The following is a 21,673-nucleotide window of genomic DNA, read 5'->3' as shown; positions in this document are numbered from 1 at the left end:
CAGTCACCCGAGCCACAGACTTTTCACTCTGTTACCATCTGGCAAGCGGTATCGGAATATTGGTTCCCCAACCAACAGGCTCCAAGACAGCTTCTACCACCAGGCCATCAGACTGCTGAAAAACCCAACCTAGCTGTCTCCCTGGACAGACCTGCACCTTAGAGACTATTTGCACCGGAGAGACTATATATGGAACATAGTAATTATTTGCACTGACTACCCACATATCCAACCCTTAAACACAAACACATACACATACACATACACACAAACACCCATAAACACACACACAGAAGCACACACACACAGAAGCACACACACACACACACACACACACACACAGAAGCACACACACACACACACACACACACACACACACACACACACACACACACACACACACACACACACACACACACACACACACACACACACACACACAGTCAACGCTGCTGTTCTATTAAATTCTATTGATCTCACTACCCACTTTATATTAGTAAATACAGTGTAAATCCATTCCTTTATTACTATGCAACTACCTCTTCTATTACTTCTGTTCTTTTGGACTCTTCTGATTGTCACTGGTTAATGTACTGCATTGTTATTATTGATCACTGGTTAATGTACTGCATTGTTATTATTGATCACTGGTTAATGTACTGCATTGTTATTATTGATCACTGGTTAATGTACTGCATTGTTATTATTGATCACTGGTTAATGTACTGAATTGTTATTATTGATCACTGGTTAATGTACTGCATTGTTATTATTGATCACTGGTTAATGTACTGCATTGTTATTATTGATCACTGGTTAATGTACTGCATTGTTATTATTGATCACTGGTTACTGTACTGCATTGTTATTATTGATCACTGGTTAATGTACTGCATTGTTATTATTGATCGCCGGTTAATGTACTGCATTGTTATTATTGATCACTGGTTACTGTACTGCATTGTTATTATTGATCGCCGGTTAATGTACTGCATTGTTATTATTGATCACTGGTTACTGTACTGCATTGTTATTATTGATCACTGGTTAATGTACTGCATTGTTATTATTGATCGCTGGTTAATGGACTGCATTGTTATTACTGATCACTGGTTAATATACTGCATTGTTATTATTGATCACTGGTTAATATACTGCATTGTTATTACTGATCACTGGTTAATGTACTGCATTGTTATTATTGATCACTGGTTAATGTACTGCATTGTTGAGGGAGCTAGGACATAAGCATTTCGCTGCACCTTTTATACCTGTAAATTGCGTTTGGGACAAATACATTTGATTTGATTTGACCATGAGATGTGTGCATATGTTGATATTCTGTCTCATTTAGTACCTACGGGCCGTGAATCTAATGGCCTGTTCTGTGATTTCGTCGTCATGTGGATTATTCTCTGACTACTACATTAGAATAATGAGCGGGGAAAGAGCCTTTCTCTTCTCGTGTCTCTTTGTGCTGCCGCGGTAACGACCCCGTGAATAGTTCTTTTGGATGACCTATCAAAGTCTTCTCTCCCCAAGCACCCAATAGATGGTACTTCCAGAAATGAGTCACTTGAAAATGATCATCGTCCAACACCGTATAAGGTAATGGATAACCATCACACTCCATTTCCCTGCCTCCTCACCCACACAAACGCAGCGCTCTTGAAATATGATGCATCTTCTGTGCTTAGCAGGCACTTAATGTCTGAAAGAAACCTGTTCGCGTTGATTTACTGACCGCAACGGTAAAAAAAAAAAAGAGTGCGCCTCGCAACGTTCAGTGTCTCGCCGCTTGTTCACTCAATAATTATCTCATTTTATTTACGCAGACAGACAGCTTTAGACGAGGTGAGAGGCTTCCCCTCCATTATCTGTAGGTGGGCCTCTCTCCCTGTCTTTCTACTACACCCCCTCATAGTCCACAGTCCCTTAACGACGTCCTCCACTTCGAGGATTTCGATTTCACGAGGCACACACAGTGCACATAGACATGTAGGCACGGATGTGTGCGCGCGCACACACACACACACACACACACACACACACACACACACACACACACACACACACACACACACACACACACACACACACACACCTACACTTGTGTTAAAAAAATAAACGTTGAACTAAATGACACAATGACTCTCCTCTGCCGGTTGTCCAATCAATGTGGTTTCTAAAAGGATTAGGGCCTTCAGTCTGAAATCTATTTTAATTACTTAACCAACAGGTAAACAAAGTCGCGGTGGCACCGCCGGTATAGATCCAGGCGTCTGGGGTGTATCAATACCACCTAGCCCTGTGTTAACCCCGCAGGCCCCCCAAAGAAAGGAGATCTTGGGCCCCTCCCAAATGGTACCTTATTACCTATAAAGTGCACTATGTTTGACCAGGGCCCATATGGCACTGGTGGAAAGTAGTGCACTGTATAGGGAATAGGGTGCCATTTGGAACAATGTCCTGGACTACGCCACCAGAAGGATCCCATCACCTCTAACAGGTTTAGAATATATGTAGATGAGGTCCCTCAGCAGTGGCTTACTGTTTTCTACCGTCCTGAGAATGTCAGCACATACTGGGGACGTATTAGGACATGTCCATGCTTGTTAAGATGAATCTGCAGGATTGCAGTTTTTGTGTGTTCGTGTGTGGTGTGTGTTGGAGATGAGGGAGGAGTAAGATTATGTTGGCTAACAGCGGTGAAAGGCGTCGTCGGCGTTAACGCTGGGTTAAAAATGATCTGGTGTCTTGTCTCAGTGTGCTACAGGCCCGGTGTGTGTTTATGTGTGTGCGCGCTGTGTCTTTGAGAATGCCATCGTGGGTATAACCGGGTGATTAGGCACGGTGCGCCAGTCACAGGAAATGGACTGTCTGAATGACGGGCCCGACTGCATTAAAGATGAATGGCGAGGCGCTAGGGCGTTAACGTCCCCGTGTCGCCGCCGCGGCTTAGAGCTCACTCTGAATATCTCTCAATTTCCCCCCTGACTGACACGTGAAGCCATGCACAATTTCCTTGATCCGGAGTATTTGTTTAACTGCGCTCTCCGTTTAACCCAGAGCTCAGATAGTACGTCTAGTAAAAGGCAATTTATCCAGTGTCAATTTATTATACAGCTCAGGGGAAAGTGTCACTATATTTGCCTAGGTAGATTTGTTAGTGCTCAATGGAGTAATCAAAAGTGTCTGTAATGTCATGGGACATGGACTCTTCGTAACATTAGATCACTTTTAAGGTCTGAAACCTCTGGCAAACTTTTACTGGAGAATGAACTATCACTTTAACTATCCCTGAAAGTTATAGTTTGTAGAGCAAATCCATACGTGAGGGAGAAAACTTGGTCCAAGTGTTATGAGCAGGGATGAGGGATCACCAAATTACTAGGAATATTTAAAGGATATCTGTCGGATTTCCTAATATTACCTGTCACTCTGAATTTCCTGAATTCCAGTTGGTTTATCCGTTTTTTAATATAAAATCGCATTTTCGTTGATGACAGCTTATCTTTTGTGTCTGTGTTGGAAGTGGAAAGTCACTGCTCGCTGTATGCGCTTTTAACTTGCTCTGTTTTTGTTGTTGTTGTCCCTCAGTCGAGTTGTTGTCATGGTAAGCCACTGAACAGTGGTTGGGCTTCAAAATGCATGCTTCAAAGACGGCAACGCTTGGTTTTTGTTTATCTTTACAGTTTCAGAAGAAATGGGGGGGATGCTTGGTCTTTGCTTGGTCTGTGGGGGTTCGTAACTAATTTGTCAGGCTTTGGGTTCAAGATATTTTATTTTAACTTTGTTTTATATATATTTCTGTTTTGGAAGTGATCTGTGAAGTGACAGATAATATTTTTTGGGATGAAATGATCTAATCCTCAGACATTGGAACTTAAACTTTCACGCGAGGCGTTTCAGCTCCATCTTCTCAGACACAAAGTACCTATTTAAATCTGCATTTACATACCAACAGAAGAGAAACAAATACTTCAAATATAACTTCATTTGTTCTGTTGTCTTTGAGGTTGAACCCCAGACTCCAAAGTCCTCGCTTTCTCTTCTGTTTCAAGCTTTATAACAGGCAGCTTGATTCTAAGTGGAGTTTTTTGCCTGACAATCTATTGTATACAGCTACCCGCATTTCTGAATAGAACTATGAGTATTAGCGGGCCACTACACAATAGTTACCTTCATTAGAAATACACAAGCGTTTATGAATCCAGATGACAACATTGATGCAATGTTATAGCTGGGTCATACGCTAAGAGTCAAACTGTAACTTCTTAGCTTAGGGACCTGACATCAGTATTTGTAAGTGCAGAGGTTCAATCAATTAACCAAAACACTGAAGCAATTTTGATTGCAGTGTCTGACACTCATTCACGACTAATTACTTAATTAATTGCATTTTAGAGGGCTTAATCACATTATTTTACACGGCAGGTAGTGTGTGCCAATACGCCATCGCCACTGGCTTAGGAACAGTGTCAATGTGGCAGCCTCATTAACAAGGTGACACACACACCCCGGCACGCACGCGCACACACACACACACACACACACGCGCACGTTACACACACAATATCTCGCTGAATTCGAGGTTAAATGATGCCCTCTGCTCTGTCTGACGAGGATATCAGTAATTGCTTTGACCATTTCCTCGCGAAATTGAATCGGTCTCTTATTCTCATTTGATGAAGTTAGATCACTTGTCAATCAGTCGCTGCCACAAATTCAGTCTTTCACCGCATTTCATTTCAAAACCCCGCTGCTGAACATGTTCCGAATATATTGCGGCATAACTTGTTTTGCGTGCGTAATGCGAGACGACTCGTCGAAAGCGAAGGATCTTTGATGTGTGTTTGTAAACGCACGGATGTTAATTATGACAGGGCTGAAATAGGTAGTCCGCTCAAACACACTCTGTGCAGAATCACACTGCAGACGGACTTCAAAGAGCTCATTAGTGCTTTCTGAAGAGCTGTTTACTCCACACACACACACACACACACACACACACACACAGAGAGACACACACACACACCCCTTTCTAATATGCAGCCAATGTCCAGAAGCAGAAATGAGTTTGATTGGACCTTCTATATGACGGACAGAAAAGACACAAACGTGCCTTGATGCTCTTAGGACGCATCCAAATGTTGCTGGATGTTGTTGCAGCTGAGTGCGTTGATGCTCGGCCAGACTCACTCTCTCTCACTCTCTCTCACTCTCACTCTCTCTCAGAGCACACACACACACACATAGTTTGTGATCAAAGTCTAGTTGCTCTTGACAATTTTGCTACATGGTCATTCATTGTGATCCAAATTCAATCTTACATTAGATGTTAATATTTAGAGTGTTTTCAATTCGAGAGGCATAATATATTTTTTTTATAGGAGATTATTCGAGATTTGTGTATTCCGTGTTTTAACCATCACATAGACTACAATGTACGATTCAAGTGCCAGTCTCAGGGCCTTATTCCATGTGTTTGTGGAAGTGCATGAGGTTCAAAGCCTTGAGTTCAAACTCATATGCCCTCATCTGAATAACGGGAGAGTAATCAGTGTTACCTGATTTAAATAGTGCAAGTTATCATTTGGCCCTCATTTGCATAGTGGAGGTAATCACTGTGGGTGCATCTCAAATGGCACCCTATCCCCTATATATTGCACCTCTGGACCAGGGCCTATAGAGCTATGGTCAAAAGTAGTGCACTATGTAGAGAATAGGGTACCATTGAGACGCAGGCTGTGGCTTTACATTAACCCCCTGATTGGAGAGATGAAGGCACTGATGGAGCCTGACACGTCTCTTAGAAGTGTTGGGTTTATTGAGGATGGAATTATAAAGATTCCATGTTTTCTAAATGGATTTAAATAAGATAGGAGTGATTGAGGTTTTCTATGTTAATATTACAGTGATAAAAGGGAGGGGTAGGTGGTTGTTTTAAGTGGGCTGGAATTTGGAAGATTTGGAAGATGTGTTTTTTTTGGGCCGCGTAGAAGGTCGTGTGTGTGTGTGTGTGTTTATCTGTGTGTGTGTTTATCTGTGTGTGTGTTTATCTGTGTGTGTGTGTGTGTGTGTGTGTGTGTGTGTGTGTGTGTGTGTGTGTGTGTGTGTGTGTGTGTGTGTGTGTGTGTGTGTGTGTGTGTGTGTGTGTGTGTGTGTGTGTGTGTGTGGGCTTGTATCTGTTGTTTTCTTGCCAAGTTGCCAGACTGGCACTGCATACCCTCTCTCTCACCCTCTATTTCTCCTATAGCTTCTCTCTCTCCCTTTGTCCCTCTCCCCCTCTCTCATCCCCCCTCTCTTTCCCTCCTTCCCTCCTGTGTGTTTCTCTCCATTGACATGCTGGCAGCTGAACCGTGGTCCCCAGAGCAAGGCCCAGTACACAGTACTAGGAGTCAGACTGTGAATTCTCCAACACAGGCAGGGAGGAGGGAGGGAGGGAGGCATCTCTAGTTAATAATAACACTGTGAAGAGAGAGACTACCTAGCATGCTGCTGTGAAGAGAGAGAGAGAGATGCTGTTAGGGTAGACCAGGGTATTGTGAGAGAGATACAAGAAGATATACTGTTGTGTTGAAATATTGACGAGAGATACTATATTTTTAAGAGAGTATAGAGGCCGTGCTGTTAGAAGGATAATTTTCTCTCCCAAACTGTTACTACCATAACCTCTGAACGACTTAATACTCTGCTATCTACAATTGAAATGACCATTCTTCCAATAAATGACATTTAGCCCCAAAATTGAAATGCCATCGAAGTATTTTAGAACTTTGGACAAATATTGCAGCTATCGTATAATGGGGAAATAGGGAGGTTTCAGAACCTCACAATTAGTATAAATGATGTGAGAAATACTGCAATAACCACCCACATAGCTATCGGGTGTAATGTCTTGCTGGGTACAAATATTATTATCAACCGGAAAATCGCAGAGTTTAGAACAATATTTGCTGCTGATGCTTGTTTTAAATTTGAAATGTATTTAAAACTGGATGCATTATGTTTTAGAGTTCTCAAATGAGCTGCATTGGCAAATGAATACCCTTTTGTTGTTAACTCCCATCCCTGCCTAAACTTCAACTTTTTGAAATTTCGGCAATTAGTTTACTTCTGTGTCTAACCTCTAAGCCAAAAAATATACATTGGGTAAACATTCTAGTTGTATATTCAAACACGTTTTACTGTGCAGAAATATAATTGTTTTACAAAACAAGAAAAGAATACAGATGCTATGTGAATAATTATCAATAGCAACAATTATTCCCATCATGCAGCAGTGTCAATGAAACGTCATGTCATGAAACACACCACACTGCTCCACTCTTTTAGCTGATTGCCGTTTATTGAACAATTTGATCCAGGTTGAAGTATTTCCAAGCTCTTTCTCTCCGTCGAGTTTCATATAGTCATTACATAAAGGAGCGTGACATGCGTGCCAGCCCTGGCAAGACTCCCCTCGGCTTAAACCTTGTAAATGAACACAATTAGCACATCGTCATCCTGCTAATTAGCTGCTGGTGTCTGGGTGAGACGTCTGGGAGAGAGAATCAGAGAGGAGTCTGGGGAATTCCCCCGCTCTATTACCAAACAAACACCATGCTACGTTGACACGCCGAACCTACTGGAGAAGTGTGTTTGTGAATATGCGTGTTAGTGAATGTGTATGTGTGTGTTCACGCCAGTTCCACTTATAAACCCCCCCCCCCCCCAAGAGGTACGTCGGTGGTACGGTAATTGTAAGACATGCAGTGCTTAAAGGGCCTCCAACAGTGGATTCATAAGACATGCTACTGAGACTGAAGAAAGAATGGTCACAAATGATCCTCATAATCCGCTGTGTGTTAAATCAAATCAAACAGAGTCCGATCTGAGAGGAGGCTCCTACGACGATGTGGGTCTGGCCTTTGATAGCACCCTGCTTTGATAGTGAGATGTGTGTGTGTGTGCGTGTGTGTGTGTGTGTGTGTGTGCGTGCGTGCGTGCGTGCGTGCGTGCGTGCGTGTGTGTTAGTATTTGCAGATAGTCTTTGGGGATTATATAAAATAGTGGCTCTTGAGCCTCAGAGGCAACAAAGGGAGCTAGGTGACTGAAGTGTGTGTGTGAGACGGAGCAAACGAGCCAGAGGCGGGGGGGAGAGAAAAAGGGATGAGGACAAAGATGGGAGGGGGTAATGAGAGAGGGTGGACAGGGAAAAAGAGCAAGAGAGAAAGGGAAAGAGAAAGGTAGGAGGCGAATAGAGATGGAAAGGCAGAGAGAGAGTGAGAGAGAGAGAGCGAGAGAGAGAGAGAGAGAGAGAGAGAGAGAGGTGGCGGGTTGGAGGTGCAGTCCGGCACTGTGCGGTGTATGGCGGAGGCCTCATACACAGGGTGTTGTAATTCATAGCCAGCTGTGGCTCTGGTGTGTGTGTGTGTGTGTATTGATGAAAGCAGCAGAACACTGCCGGCGGGGGGAGATTGCTTTGCTGCACTAGGCGAGGCGCGTTCTGAAACCATCTCTGGCCGCCTGAGATGAGAGAGGGATTATGGAGTGACCTGCCATGTCTGTGTCATATTGTTATGTGCAGGGTGCATTATTTTGTCCTAACCTGGCAGCGGCCAGCCCGGTCCCAAGGCAGAGAGGCGGTGTCCTTCATGTGATCTGTCAGTACTCGTGTCATATTTACCATCCGTGTTCCAAGAAACAAAAGAAATGCGAGAGGCGAAAAGAATCAGACGACTTAAATGTCCAGAATTTTCGTTAGTTAGTCATTTTCATGGATATAATATTTACATTTATTTAAAGATGCACTTTGCAGAAATCGCTCTGCCGTTTCCTGGCTGCAAAAATTATAATAGTTAGGGTTAGGGTTCATTTCAGTTTATGTGACAAAACAAGCAAGTATAGTATAGAGAATCATTGTACCATCTAAACCGCTGTGTAATATATTTTCCATAACCAAAATATTGTATTTTTTGCTGTTTGAAGCTGGTGTACAAAACCGAAAGTAAAAAACACAAAAACTAAGCTTAAGAACAGAAGGCATGAAAATAGCCCACATAGAACAGATCTACCACTTCTTAAACTTGCTTTCAATGAGAATGACAGATCTATAAAACTCATTTCTATGTGAATTTGGCCGGGTCGCCCAAAAAGTGACATATTGCATCTTTAAGCCATTCCCTAAATGAAACTGATGGACGTCACATATAAAATTATTATTCACAGTAGTTATTATACAATATACAGTAGCACGTAATGTCAAATTTCATTCAACTAGAACACATTTTGCTCAGTAGTACCTCAGTCATCATGGATGTTAATTATTGATCATGATGTGTGAATCACGTCATAAATGACCCACTGTATAACCTCCGAGCTCAGATTCATATACATATTCATGAGTTGTATTCTCGATTTTATATTGAAGAAATGGCAGCAGTGAATCTCCATGATTAAGCAAAATACAGTGCGTACTATCATAAGCATGACAGTGTTTGATCACAGTCAATAAACTGTCATCACATCACAGCCATTAAAATCAATCTGTTGACAGCATAACGAAGACCAATTGACAGAGAGCCTAAGTGAAGAGATGCTGAATTTTGAGTGGCTGTACCTTGTCTTATAAATAAGACCAACCTAACTGTCCTGTCTGTCTCTATGCTCTTGCCGTTGCAGGCCTAAAGATGCAGTGGACCCCAGAGCACGCACAGTGGGCGGAGCAGCACTTTGACATCACCTCCACCACGCGCTCGCCGGCCCACAAGGCCGATGCTTACCGGGGCCACCTGCAGCGCGGCGGCAGCACCTACCAGTACGCCTGGGCCAACGACGACATCTCTGCGCTCACCGCCTCCAACCTGCTCAAGAAGTACGCTGAGAAGTACTCTGGCATCCTGGAGATGCCCAGTGAGAGGGCCCTGCTGAACTCCTACGCCGATGCTGGGATAAACGGCAGGAAGGCAGAGGGCGAGGCCTGGCAGGAGGGGGTATACTGCGTCCCCGAGGGGATGTCCATGAGGAAAGGAGGGGTGGCGGCGGAGGTGGCTGGTATGTGCAGCTCTCCGTCCCCGGGCCTGGCCTCCAGCGGCCTGACAGAGCCTGGTTACTCCAGCAGCAGCTGTGGTAGTCACACCGCCACGGCCCTCCACTCCTCTGCAGGCTCCTCTCAGGAATACGGCCCCAGCTACAGTGGCTCCTACCTGGGCTACAGCTCCCAGGTCACCACCTCCCCGCTGCATAGTTCCGGCCTCTTGCAGCCCCCTCCTCCACCCCCCCACCCCTCCCTGGTCCCGACCTACAATGGGGGATCCTCCAACCTCTCGGGCTACAATTACCCCCATGCTGGGTACCCCTCCCAGAGCGCTGTGGGGCCTGGCTACAGCCCCGGGGGAGCCCCCCCTCCATCCTCCTACCTAACGTCAGGGATCGCCGCTCCCACCCCCCTGCCCCCCTCCTCCACACTCCCCGGGTACCCCTACCAGTCGCACAACCTTGGCCCCATCGCGCCCACGCCTCTGAACGGCAGCTCGTCCAACTCTCTGAAGAGAAAAGCCTTCTACATGACAGGGCAAGGAGAGATGGACTCCACTTATGGAAATTTTGTCTACGGCCAGGCGCGCAGCTCCGCAGAGAGCCCCATGTACAGGGTACCGGACAGCAGCATCTCAAATGCGGGCGGAGGGAACGGTTTTGACAGGAACGCTGACAAGTCATCTTTGCCGTTTAATACCCAAAAGCAGCCCATGGCCTCTGAGCAGTCTGCGGGTGGAGTACTCACCCCTCCGTCATATGCCTCCACCCGGGGTGGCTCGCGCTCGGCCGACTCCCTGGGCAGCTTCACCTCTCCCTCCCTGAGCGACCAAGGGGACGAGCACCGCCTGCACCTCTCCCACCTCTCCCTGACGGGGGAGACCTCATCCTCCCGGCCCGCTGAGGAGCAGCTGAAGAGCAGCGACCCCCACCTCCTGGACATGGTGACCTCTGAGATCCTACAGCAGGGACCCCCGGTGGACTGGAGTGACATTGCAGGCCTGGAGCTGGCCAAGGCCACTCTGAAGGAGGAGGTTCTCTGGCCCATGCTACGTCCGGACATGTTCAGCGGCCTAGGTTCGGCCCCGAGGTGCGTTCTACTGTTCGGCCCCAGAGGGACGGGCCGGACGTTGCTGGGCCGCTGCATGGCCAGCCAGCTGGGGGCACCCTTCCTGCAGCTCAGAGGCTCCACCTTGGCCACCAAGTGGCTGGCAGAGGGTGACAAGATCCTGCGGGCCTCCTTCCTGGTGGCGCGCTGCCGCCAGCCCTCAGTGCTGTTCATCAGCGACGTGGACATGCTGCTGTCAGCCCAGCTGAGCAACGAGAGCCCCGTTCACCGGCTCAAGGCCGAGCTCCTGGCCCAGCTTGATGCGCTGCTCCTTGGGCCGGCCGATGACTCCAACAACCACGTCCTGGTGGTCTGCTCCACCAGCAAGCCCCAGGACATGGACGAGGGGCTGCGACGGTACTTTGGCCGGCGGGTCCTGGTGCCGCTGCCGGACGGTTCGTCCCGCCACCACATGCTGAGCCAGCTGCTGTCCCAGTCCCAGCGCAAGTACTGCCTCAGTGAGGAGGAGCTGGTGCTGCTGGTCCAGCGCACCGAGGGCTTCTCCGGCCTGGACGTGGCAAGGCTGTGCCAGGAGGCCCTGGTGGGCATGCTGCACACCTCCTCCCAAGGCCTGGACCTCTCGGTGAGCATCATGCCCACGGGCCAGATGCGACCCCTCACCTACCAGGACTTTGACAGTGTTTTTTGCAAATTCCAGCCCAGCATATCGCAGAAAGAGATCGACACGTACACCGAGTGGAACAAAATGTTTGGGTGCGGTCAGTGAACCTCGGGGGGAAAGTCCTCAAGAAAGAGGCTTTGGGAATTCTTTGACCTGGCTATGGTGCTAACCAGAAAGGAAGGCACACAAGAGGGGCGACGTAACCCCCCCCCCCCCCTCCCCACACACACACACACGTGAGACCTGACACCAGAGGTGGAGAAACATCAAGAGACTTGGTTGGAGTGATACCTGATGGTTTTGCAGGTAACGAGCAGAGATTTCATTAGGATGCTTGACGCTGCTAAAGCCAGGCATAGTTATACACATTAAGAAGGGGTCAACTTGAGAAGAGACAGAGGAGGACCCTGTGTGTATATATACCTTTGTTGTTGTCCCCTAAAATGTAGTTGGCTAACCAAGTGCCTGTAGTGGTGCTTTCTTAATTCTAATATCTTTTTATGTATTATGATTTTCTTTGCCTCACAATCTACATTAATGGCATGTGCTGATATTATGAGCTTTAAACTTCAACAGCAAAATTAAAATTAGAGTGGCGGTTGCCATTTTGTCCTGCCATTTCACCAAGTATCAACAGTATTCCTCAGGGGGTGACAGTAATCTGGACCCCCGATCCATGCACTTCATCTCTTTTGATCCTCTGTCTGCAAAAAACTCAGGAAAGTGTTTGTGAATTGTACAGTACCTCAACGTCATCACCACACAAAAGCACTACAATCCTCTGAGAGTATTAAGACCAAGATTTTTGTCATTTATATAATATCTAGAGAAACAGTGTTAGGTTTACCTCGAACCTTCTAGGGGAGACGGTCGAGGAGATGAAAATGAATGTAACCAGATTTAGTTCTGGAACGACGGGACAAATAAGTCAATATGGAGATTTCTCTTTTCTTAAATGAAGAATTTGGTGATGAGTTCAGTTTCCATTTTAAGGTTTTTAGAAAATGCGATGCCCGAGTGTGTTTTTCTGATCCTGAGTTGTGTATTGATTGAATCAAGAGAGTTGTTCACCTGATGTTTTAAGGGGGCACTGATGACCACGTATAGTGGGTTATATGAATGTTAGGGGAATGTTGTCAACAACGAACAACTCTTTAGATGGAATGATGGACTTCAGTTGCTATTGTGTTATCACAGGAAGCCATAGAATTACTGTAATTGACGATGAAGCAGAAACGCCACCAAATGGAAAAAAAGCGAACGGTGCCGTGACACAGTGTGTGATTCCGTATTTCCCAGAATACTTTCTGTTCTACCTCAGTTGGTTTCAACTCATCTTGGAGGCAGCAGAGCAGTCGGGGACAGCCTCAGATCCAAAATGGCCAATTGCTAATTACTGCTATATGTCAGCCAGTTGAGTCAATTTGAATGAGAAAAGGCTGCCAGCTTTATTCATCACCAAGGTCAAAGGTTCAGCACCAGGGCTCAATTCCAAACCTGTTTTCAGTTCCTTACCAGAGGTCCTCATTGGCTTATCCAGGTACAGATCTGACATGATTAGATTGTTCACAGCACTATGGCTATAATGATTGATCTCTGGAATGCTCTGGAGATTTTCGGTCATATTGCTAACACCTATCCAGTTGTGTCATATCTGCAAGGAGACTCAACAAGGGCTTGCGGGTAGGAGCTAGGTATTGTTAAAGGTATTTGGCCAATCGTATCCTCATTGTATAGTATGTACACACATTACCCCAAGCACATTGTCAGGGTGGATATACCACTAATTGGACACTGGTCCTGGCTATTAAAGGCCCAGTACAGTCAAAAACGTGATTTCCCTGCATTTTATATATATTTCCACACTATGAGGTTGAAATAATACTGGGAAATTGTGAACATTTTAGTGTACGAGCTGTTTGAAAAGACTGCCTGAAATTTCTGCCTGTTTTGGTAGGATGGAGTTTTGGCCATTCATGGTGATATCACCATGCGGTAAATTAGTTAATAGACCAATAAGAAAGAGAGTTCCAAACCTCTCTGCCAATAACAGCACACCACTCAGACCACTCCCAGAACGTCCTAGCAAAATTCTTGCTTTAGAAATTGCCCTTTGCTGAGAAGCTATATTTGTTTATTTTTTTAAAAACCATTTTAATTGAAAGCAATCACAGTGAGGTACTTCAATGTTTCCCAGAAACGATTTGATATTGAGATCAAACCAGCTGCACTGGACCTATGAGAAACCTTCAGTCAATCTACTGTGTTCAGTTCCAAAAGACCCACAGAACAGTGATTCATAGCTCATTGTGTTGCATTTCAATGCATTTTGTTGCTCTTCTTTTGTTCTCTGTCCGTGACTGTTGCTATGCACAACCATGGTGGTGTTGATGTACCGTAGGTGTAATATTATTGTACAACAGCTGCACTATAGCGTTCCTTTGTGTGTATTTTTGTTTCGGCGTTCATAATCACTGGTTTGCAATCCCCGAGCACTGAGATTGCCAGTACCATGTTGCTTGCCTTTACGTTTTTGTTTGTTTTGTCAGCTTGTGACTAGTGTAACGTTTATCTCTTCCTATGATTGGTATTATTCCCAATTCTAGTTTGCATACCTTTTCCATTTTAGCACTCAATGGAATTTAGATGGAACTTGCTGTGACTGCACATTGCACTAGTCTACCACGATGTCTCGGCTATTTAAGATTGAACACTTCTTCAATTTCTCTCGCTTGGGTAGATAAAACGGTAGATCCACTGAAGTAACATGACCATAATATAACCGCTTACATGGCCTTTGAAACTTCGACTCAAATTATACTTCACTCATATAAAATATCGGTAGGTGGATGAAATGTACAATGTTTTATTGATATACTACACACAAACAAACCTTAAAACACAAAACATCCACGTCGACCTCTCAGATTTAGTTTACCTCTGGAGTTACTTAAGAATTACCTGAATGCACTTTCACAAAACTTTAATTCATCGGAATGTTCAAATGTTTCACAAACTTGATACAGTGTCAACAGACTGATTCTCACAGCCTGAGTGTACTGTATGTGTAAAAGCTCATTACTAGAAGGCTTGTTCTGGAAATAGAAAATGGAGTCTCGCTCCCTACTCCTTGACCCTCAGCCCAGGCGTGTGAATCTCACTTCTCCACTCACTCTCACTGAGGAGAGGAAAGGACACGCTGAGGTGTGTGTGTGTGTGTGTGTGTGTGGTGTGTGTGTGTGTGTGTGTGTGTGTGTGTGTGACAGCGCGTCAACAGCACATGGAAACTGCAGTGCAGTCTGTCAACAGACTGACCACAACGCGGTCTATCCCATAATTCAGTCTGCCCTCTCTAAACTGAAACCTACTGATGTACATGAGAGCACAAAAAGCCCATTCCTTCACATATACAGTACTTTCGAAACAACCAAATCACTTGAATTGTACTATCCAACCAATCTTCTTGTCTTTTTATTGTTGCTATGTACTTTTCTCTTGGCTTCTTTTTTTTCTTTGTACCAGAACTGGCAAACAATGTTATTGGTGGTTTCTGTGTTTGTTTATTTTTCCCGCTTTCTCTTCAATCATTTTATTATAGTGTTTTTTGAGACATTTCTACCTCATGGCTACATATTATACATGTAGTATTTCATTTATGTCTTTTGAATGTCCTACATTTGTTGACAAATCGAACAAAAGAAAAACAAAAAGGAAGTGGGTGGGAGCAGGAAATCACAGGTCCTTGAGCTTGAGTCTACCTCAGAGGCACTGAGCAGAGGAGATGGTGGTATAGTCTCACGTGTGTGTCTGACAAAACTGGACGCACACTCACTCAAGACACCGAGCGGCATACAGACACACAACACCCGCAAGGGAACATTTCTGGTGGACGGGAGGAAACTGCTGGACTTTGCAGGTCCTCTCCGAGGTTTCTCTTGATGCATAATCCAATGCGTTGCTTTAATCTTTGGTGAGCTGTAGTTGTGTGATTGTGTATATTACGTGGGCACACATGAATATGATTTGGTTTGTGTGGGATTTTATATATAATTAGTATATATAAAACACACTTGCACAAAACTTTAACTGAGTGTAACGTGTTTCTGTTGTACATATTTATATACACAAATACAAACAAAATGCACCACATACATGTTTATATGTGTGAATATGTTGCCATACTTGCAGTCGACTTAAATGTATTTTCATGTAATCTGTCTGAGGTACAAAAGACAACAACTGATTCATTAAAGATGTTTTCTTGAAATGATATTTTCTTTTTGTATTTTTTAAGATCTAAGGTCTTCAATTGAGTTTTTGTGTTCCTTGAAAATAAAGCTTGTTTTCATGACATCCTCTCACTTTGTTGAATGCCAACATAACAGTACATAGTTTACACTCTTAGAAAAAAAGGTGCTATGTAGAACCATATAGGGTTCTTCAGTTTGTCCCCATAGGGGAACCCTTTTTGGTGCTAGGTATAACCCTTTACCTAAAACCCTATATGTATGGTTCTTCAAAGAACCCTCTGTATATGGTCCTACCTAGAACCCTCTATGAAGGATCCTACCAATAACCATTTTATAATCTAAAGGTTCTTCCTAGAACCCTCTATGAATGGTTCTGCCAGCCTTTAAATTCATTATAACAATACAATATGCACTGAGTGTACAAAACATTAGGAACACCTTCTTACTAATGAGTTGTACCCGCTCCCCCCTTTTGCCCTCAGAAGCGCCTTAATTCATCAGGGCATGGACTCCACAAGGTGACGAAAGTGTTCCAAAGGGATGCTGGCCCATGTTGATTCCAGTGCTTCCCACAGTTGTTAGCTGGATGCCCTTTGGGTGGTGGACTATTCTTGATACACATAGGAAGCTGTTGAGCGTGATACACCCAGCAGCGTTGCAGTTCTTGACACACTCAAACCGGTGTGCCTGGCACCTACTACCATATCCCGTTCGAACGCACTGAATGGCACACATACACATTCCATGTCTCAATTGTCTCAAGGCTTAAAAATCCCCTCCCCTTGAAGTGGTTTTAACAGTTGACATCAATAAGGGATCATAGCTTTCACCTGGTCAGTCTATGTCACGGAAAGAGCAGGTGTTCCTAATGCTTTGTACACTCAGAGTTAGGATATCCAACAAGTGGAATTTGTATCACCCGCAACCTGCCTTCAGAATGACTGCCAGCGTAGGGAAGATTGAATACTGAGACTACCTCAATCATCTAAACTGGAATAACCATCTCTTTAACGGGTTCAATAAGTCCAACTACTAACATATTGGTTTAGTTAAAAAATATATGTTATTCATCTTTGTGTAGCAGAAAATGTATCAACCAATCAATGCTTAATTTTAAAACAATTCTAAAAATTCACCCTGCAATAGAGCATGCTGGGAAATATGATATATGGTTCTATGTTAAATCCCTCTTGCCTTCCAAAGATCCCTTCTTGCCTTCCGAAGAATCATCAAAGAACCTTTCTTCAAAAAACGGTTCTTAGGATTTTAAAATTCTAGGTACAACTCTTTGCCTTACAAAGAAACGTTGTCTTCCAGAAGGGGTTCTTCAGATCAAAACAGTTCTTGGTAGAACCCTATCCCTCCGCAAAGAACCCTTTTGGAACCCTTTTTTGTAAGGGTGTAGTTTAGATTTAAATCAAGGCCGTACTTTCGAAAAAACATAAAGTGCTCTGCGAGATCTTTGTAATATTTTTTGTTTTGTTGGGGGGGGGGGGGGGGTAATTGAATTGTTTAAATGTACTTTAATGTTAAATGTGTTGTTTTTACACAATGTACATTTCCTGTAGTGCAAATTATTTGATATCAAACACAGATAATATGGAATATCTTCACAGCAAGATGCACTGTGTATGCAATATACAGTAGATAATGCACATTTTTTAGCAAACCTTGTGCCACCTCAACCTACAACGTGTGCAATTAAAATATATCTCTGTATGTTGCAGTGCACCAAAAGTTTAGTCATACATTTCTCTCATTAAAATGTAACAATTCATTTATTTTGGGGGGAAAAGTGTCAAGTAAAAACACTAAAACCTTACCTCACACAAAGAATTCACATAAAGTGACTACTATGAATGTAAATTAGGTGCTTTTATCCCTACCATTTTTGAAAGCATCATTATATGGTTGATGGTAAGCGTAGGAAGCTAGCTACAGTGTAATTAGCTGTGCAAAGCAGACTGAGATTTCAGGTTGCTGAGCAATGGAGTTTCTGCTTGGTCTTCGTCCATTGTACTTTGCTTTATGAGGTCTGTGAGATTTGAGGTTCATCCGCTGTTCTTTTTTCTTACCTTGTTTTTTAAAACAAAACATGAAATATTAAGTTGATTTGAAAAGCTACAACCAGTCCCATCCTTACTGCGTGCATGTACATTCTATTACAGTTTGGCCCTGAGAGTCTACATAGCAACAATATGTTGCAGGTCCAAGGTCTTCGCATTACAATACAAACCTTGGATGGGTTTATAGATACACTACATAATGTTAGTCAATTCAGGTTTCATTGAAACAGTTACATATGTATGTATTGTTATGGTAATCTTATGAGTAGCGGTAGATCATTAGCGGAGTGCTGTTAAATCAATGTGTTGTCATTTTGTTGATATCAAAGAGGCACTTACTCCTGTGCTCTTCATTTGAATTGCAAATATTGGTGTCTGCGTGCGTGTGTTTGTGTACGTGTATGTGTGAACTTGGAGGGTTACTCTGGTCACCACTGCACACCTAGAATCACCTGGCCAGAGCCAGACTCCACAGGATACACCTGACATACTTCTCCCCACACAACAATTCAAATATGCAAAGTGATAATTCCCTTTAAGTAGCCTTCAATGTGCAATCGATTCAAATTGTGAGAGGAAATTGCCCAAAGCTCTAGAAGAGGTGGATGGAAAGAATACATTATGCAAATAACACAAAGGACTGGAGCACTTGAAAGCCTAATTCCTCTATAATCAGCATACTGTGTCGTTTAATATGTTTTCACCTCTTATTAAGAGAGACTGTTCTTCTGCACTGTCAGCCGGCTGGATCTGACATTGGACTGAGACCACGGACAGACCTTGATGCTAACGCATTCCGCCGTCACAGCTTTTAGGTGATGGTTCCATATTCTACCCCCCCACAAGTAATTATGCGCCGGAGAGTCCAGAAATAAGGTTTAATTACACAGTAATCGCCTCTGATGGACACTAGGAAGTGGTGAGCACTGCCAGACTGCAATCCATCAATGACAAACCTCTATCCACTTTTAATTCCTCCTCATTTGCATCATAACCTCCGCACCAAGTTGCACAAACGCTGTTAAATGTCAATGGGACCTGTCTCTCCACTCAAAATGAATGCTTAAGCCCCATTTCACTCCCTCACTCTTTTATCCCACTCTATCCTTTCTCTCCCTCTCTCTCTTTTTTTCTCTCTCACTGTCCATCGCTTCTCCCTTTCTCTCCTCTTTCTCTCCCCTATCTCTCCCTCCCTGCTCATCCCCCTCCCTCCCTCTCTCAGCCAGCGTTAACGGTTGAAGAGAACCCACAGCTTGGTCAGTGATGCGCTAATTGGGAGCAACACTTACAGTTTTATCTCTCCAGCACTAATAGTGGCCCTGCACCGACAACCCTCAGCATGGGTGGTGGAGGGTGTGAGAGGGGGATGGAGAGAAGAGGAGAGGAGGAGAGTAGTGGGCATGTCCTGCATAGGAAATGTAGACCACAGCACGGATCTAAGTATGATTGGCCCCTCCAGTCATAGTTAATGCGAGTCTGGAGGGACCCAGCACACAATTTCCAGCTTCATTAATTGAAAATTGTGGCTTTTTCCTTTTTGGGGGGGATGTGAATAAAATAAAACACCTTGGCCATTTATTAAGCATTTTGTCTGTTTTATTCCCGCCACTCCTTGACGATGAAGTGGGGGACGATCTCATTATCAGTGCCGTCTTGAAGAGTCGCTATAATCCAAGCCTTGATTGTTTCACCGTGCTAAGAGAGAGATAAATACCCACAATGTTTTGTTGTGTTGATGCAGACACTCTGTGGAAGGGAATCATTTGAAGTCTCATCACAACACACATCATGGAAATAAATCTGATATTAAATATTCCACACTGGCTCTTGATAGTGCACACAAACACCTTCTTTTTTCATCATTAGCACATCTTGTTCATTGCTTTTTACCATAATTGGAATCAACATGCATTGTTCTAATTCGTGACCTGCTACTCCCTCAGACGCACAAAAACAATATATTAATGTTGAGAGGGACTGATAGCAAAGAACACAAGGTACTATATTTTTTTTAAATTATCATTTGTTTTATTAGCAAAGTGTTTCATTTAGCAAAGTGTTGTTGAAAGTGGTCCTTACTGAGTGTTTCAAAGTTCCTATTTGAATCAATTTCAGTATTTTAGAATACAATTTTTGCAAAGAAAATACATTCTACTACTTAGTCTATCATCCGTGTGTCTGTATTCAAACAGGTAATATTTTGAAGCAAATTCTTTGGGATGTAGGTTTTTAGAACAAAACTTAAGACAAATTCTTAAGTATAATCTTGAACAATGCACAGACTTTGTTTTCTCAACAATGTCTGTTTTCCTAGTGCTGGTCTCTTCCGAACACTGTCACTCCTCAGGCAGCTAGTCAGCCTTCATGCCTCCCTGCCTGCCTCTCAGAAGACATGACATTCATTTGTGCCCTTTCAAAACAACGTGCTTGGAGGTTTCAGAGAGACACCGCAAAAAAAATATATATCTTACAATGTTTTTAAAGGGATAGTTCACCCAAATTGCAAAATGACAATTTGCTTTTTTTGTCATTTGAGTGAACAATCCCTTTAAGGTTGTAAGGACTGGATATTTTTTGCTGATGCTTAATATGTAACTCTGGTTTATTAGTCGTTTCCCTATGCAAATGATAAATTATTAATAAAGTATTATTTTTATGATAATACATGATTATGATAATGAGAGACATCTTTAATGCATGACATTGACATTGAGATATTGATAACACGTTGCATTTTGTCATGCAAATTGTATGTCTGGAACTTATGGAGTAAGCCTAATTGACACTTACTTCAGGTTGTCAATAAATACATGGAGATAACCGCCATTTGTTATACTGAAGATACCCTTATAATTCAAGCCAATACACCATTCACTTATTCAGTTTCATTCATGATGCCTTATCATATCCGATAGAGACAAGATCAAATGTTCTCTCTCTTCACTATAGCATTGCTATTCATAGATGTACAGTATCTTCATCGACTATCATCACAAGTCATCGGAGATGTAGCCTATCCATATCCCTGCCCATACATTTTAGATTAGAGTGTATAGAGCTAATAGAAAATATGGCGGGTTTGACGTCCCTTATCAGTGCGGCGCTCCGTCTGTTACTGAGCCCCAAACGTCCGCTAATGACTCAAATGAGCGGAGATCCGTTTTGTCCCCCTCAATAACCCACCTTTAGAGTTTAAAAGGAACTCTCAGTTGAGTCGGTCGTCACAGGAGAGTAGAGCTTTATTAAAACAACGGTTACAGAGTAGAGCTTTATTAAAAACAATGGTTACAGAGTAGAGCTTTATTAAAAACAATGGTTATAGAGTAGAGCTTTATTAAAAACAATGGTTTTAGAGTAGAGCTTTATTAAAACAATGGTTATAGAGTAGAGCTTTATTAAAACAATGGTTATAGAGTAGAGCTTTATTAAAACAATGGTTATAGAGTAGAGCGTTCATTGTTTTTTTTAGAGCCCTTACTGCTTTGTGTTGTCAGATTCCACTGTGCTTTAACGCTCTCAAACACACAGGCAGAGGCTGACAGATGGACAGGCAGACAGATATGCAGCAGAGGCCTACTGAGGGGCATCAGCGTGCGTTCACATAGTG

General features: G+C 43.5%; 1 protein-coding gene across 2 annotated transcripts in view; it reads left to right on the top strand.

Moving 5' to 3' along the window:
* The window catches only part of LOC106574564 (fidgetin), a 37,341-nt gene extending 21,240 nt beyond the window's left edge, over positions 1-16,101 (top strand). For both annotated transcript variants that reach the window (XM_014150546.3, XM_014150548.3), the window contains one exon: positions 9,667-16,101. In XM_014150546.3, coding sequence (XP_014006021.2) covers positions 9,667-11,855 — 2,189 coding nt within the window. In that variant the 3' untranslated portion in view covers positions 11,856-16,101. The remainder of the gene's footprint in view (positions 1-9,666) is intronic.
* The last annotated feature ends 5,572 nt before the right edge of the window (positions 16,102-21,673 follow it).

This window comes from Salmo salar, chromosome 16 (genome assembly GCF_965601325.2).
Source record: "Salmo salar chromosome 16, fSalSal1, whole genome shotgun sequence".
NCBI classification, from domain to species: Eukaryota; Metazoa; Chordata; class Actinopteri; order Salmoniformes; family Salmonidae; genus Salmo; species Salmo salar.
The sequence above is the reverse complement of the archived record's forward strand: the minus strand, read 5'-3'. Positions and strand labels throughout refer to the sequence as shown.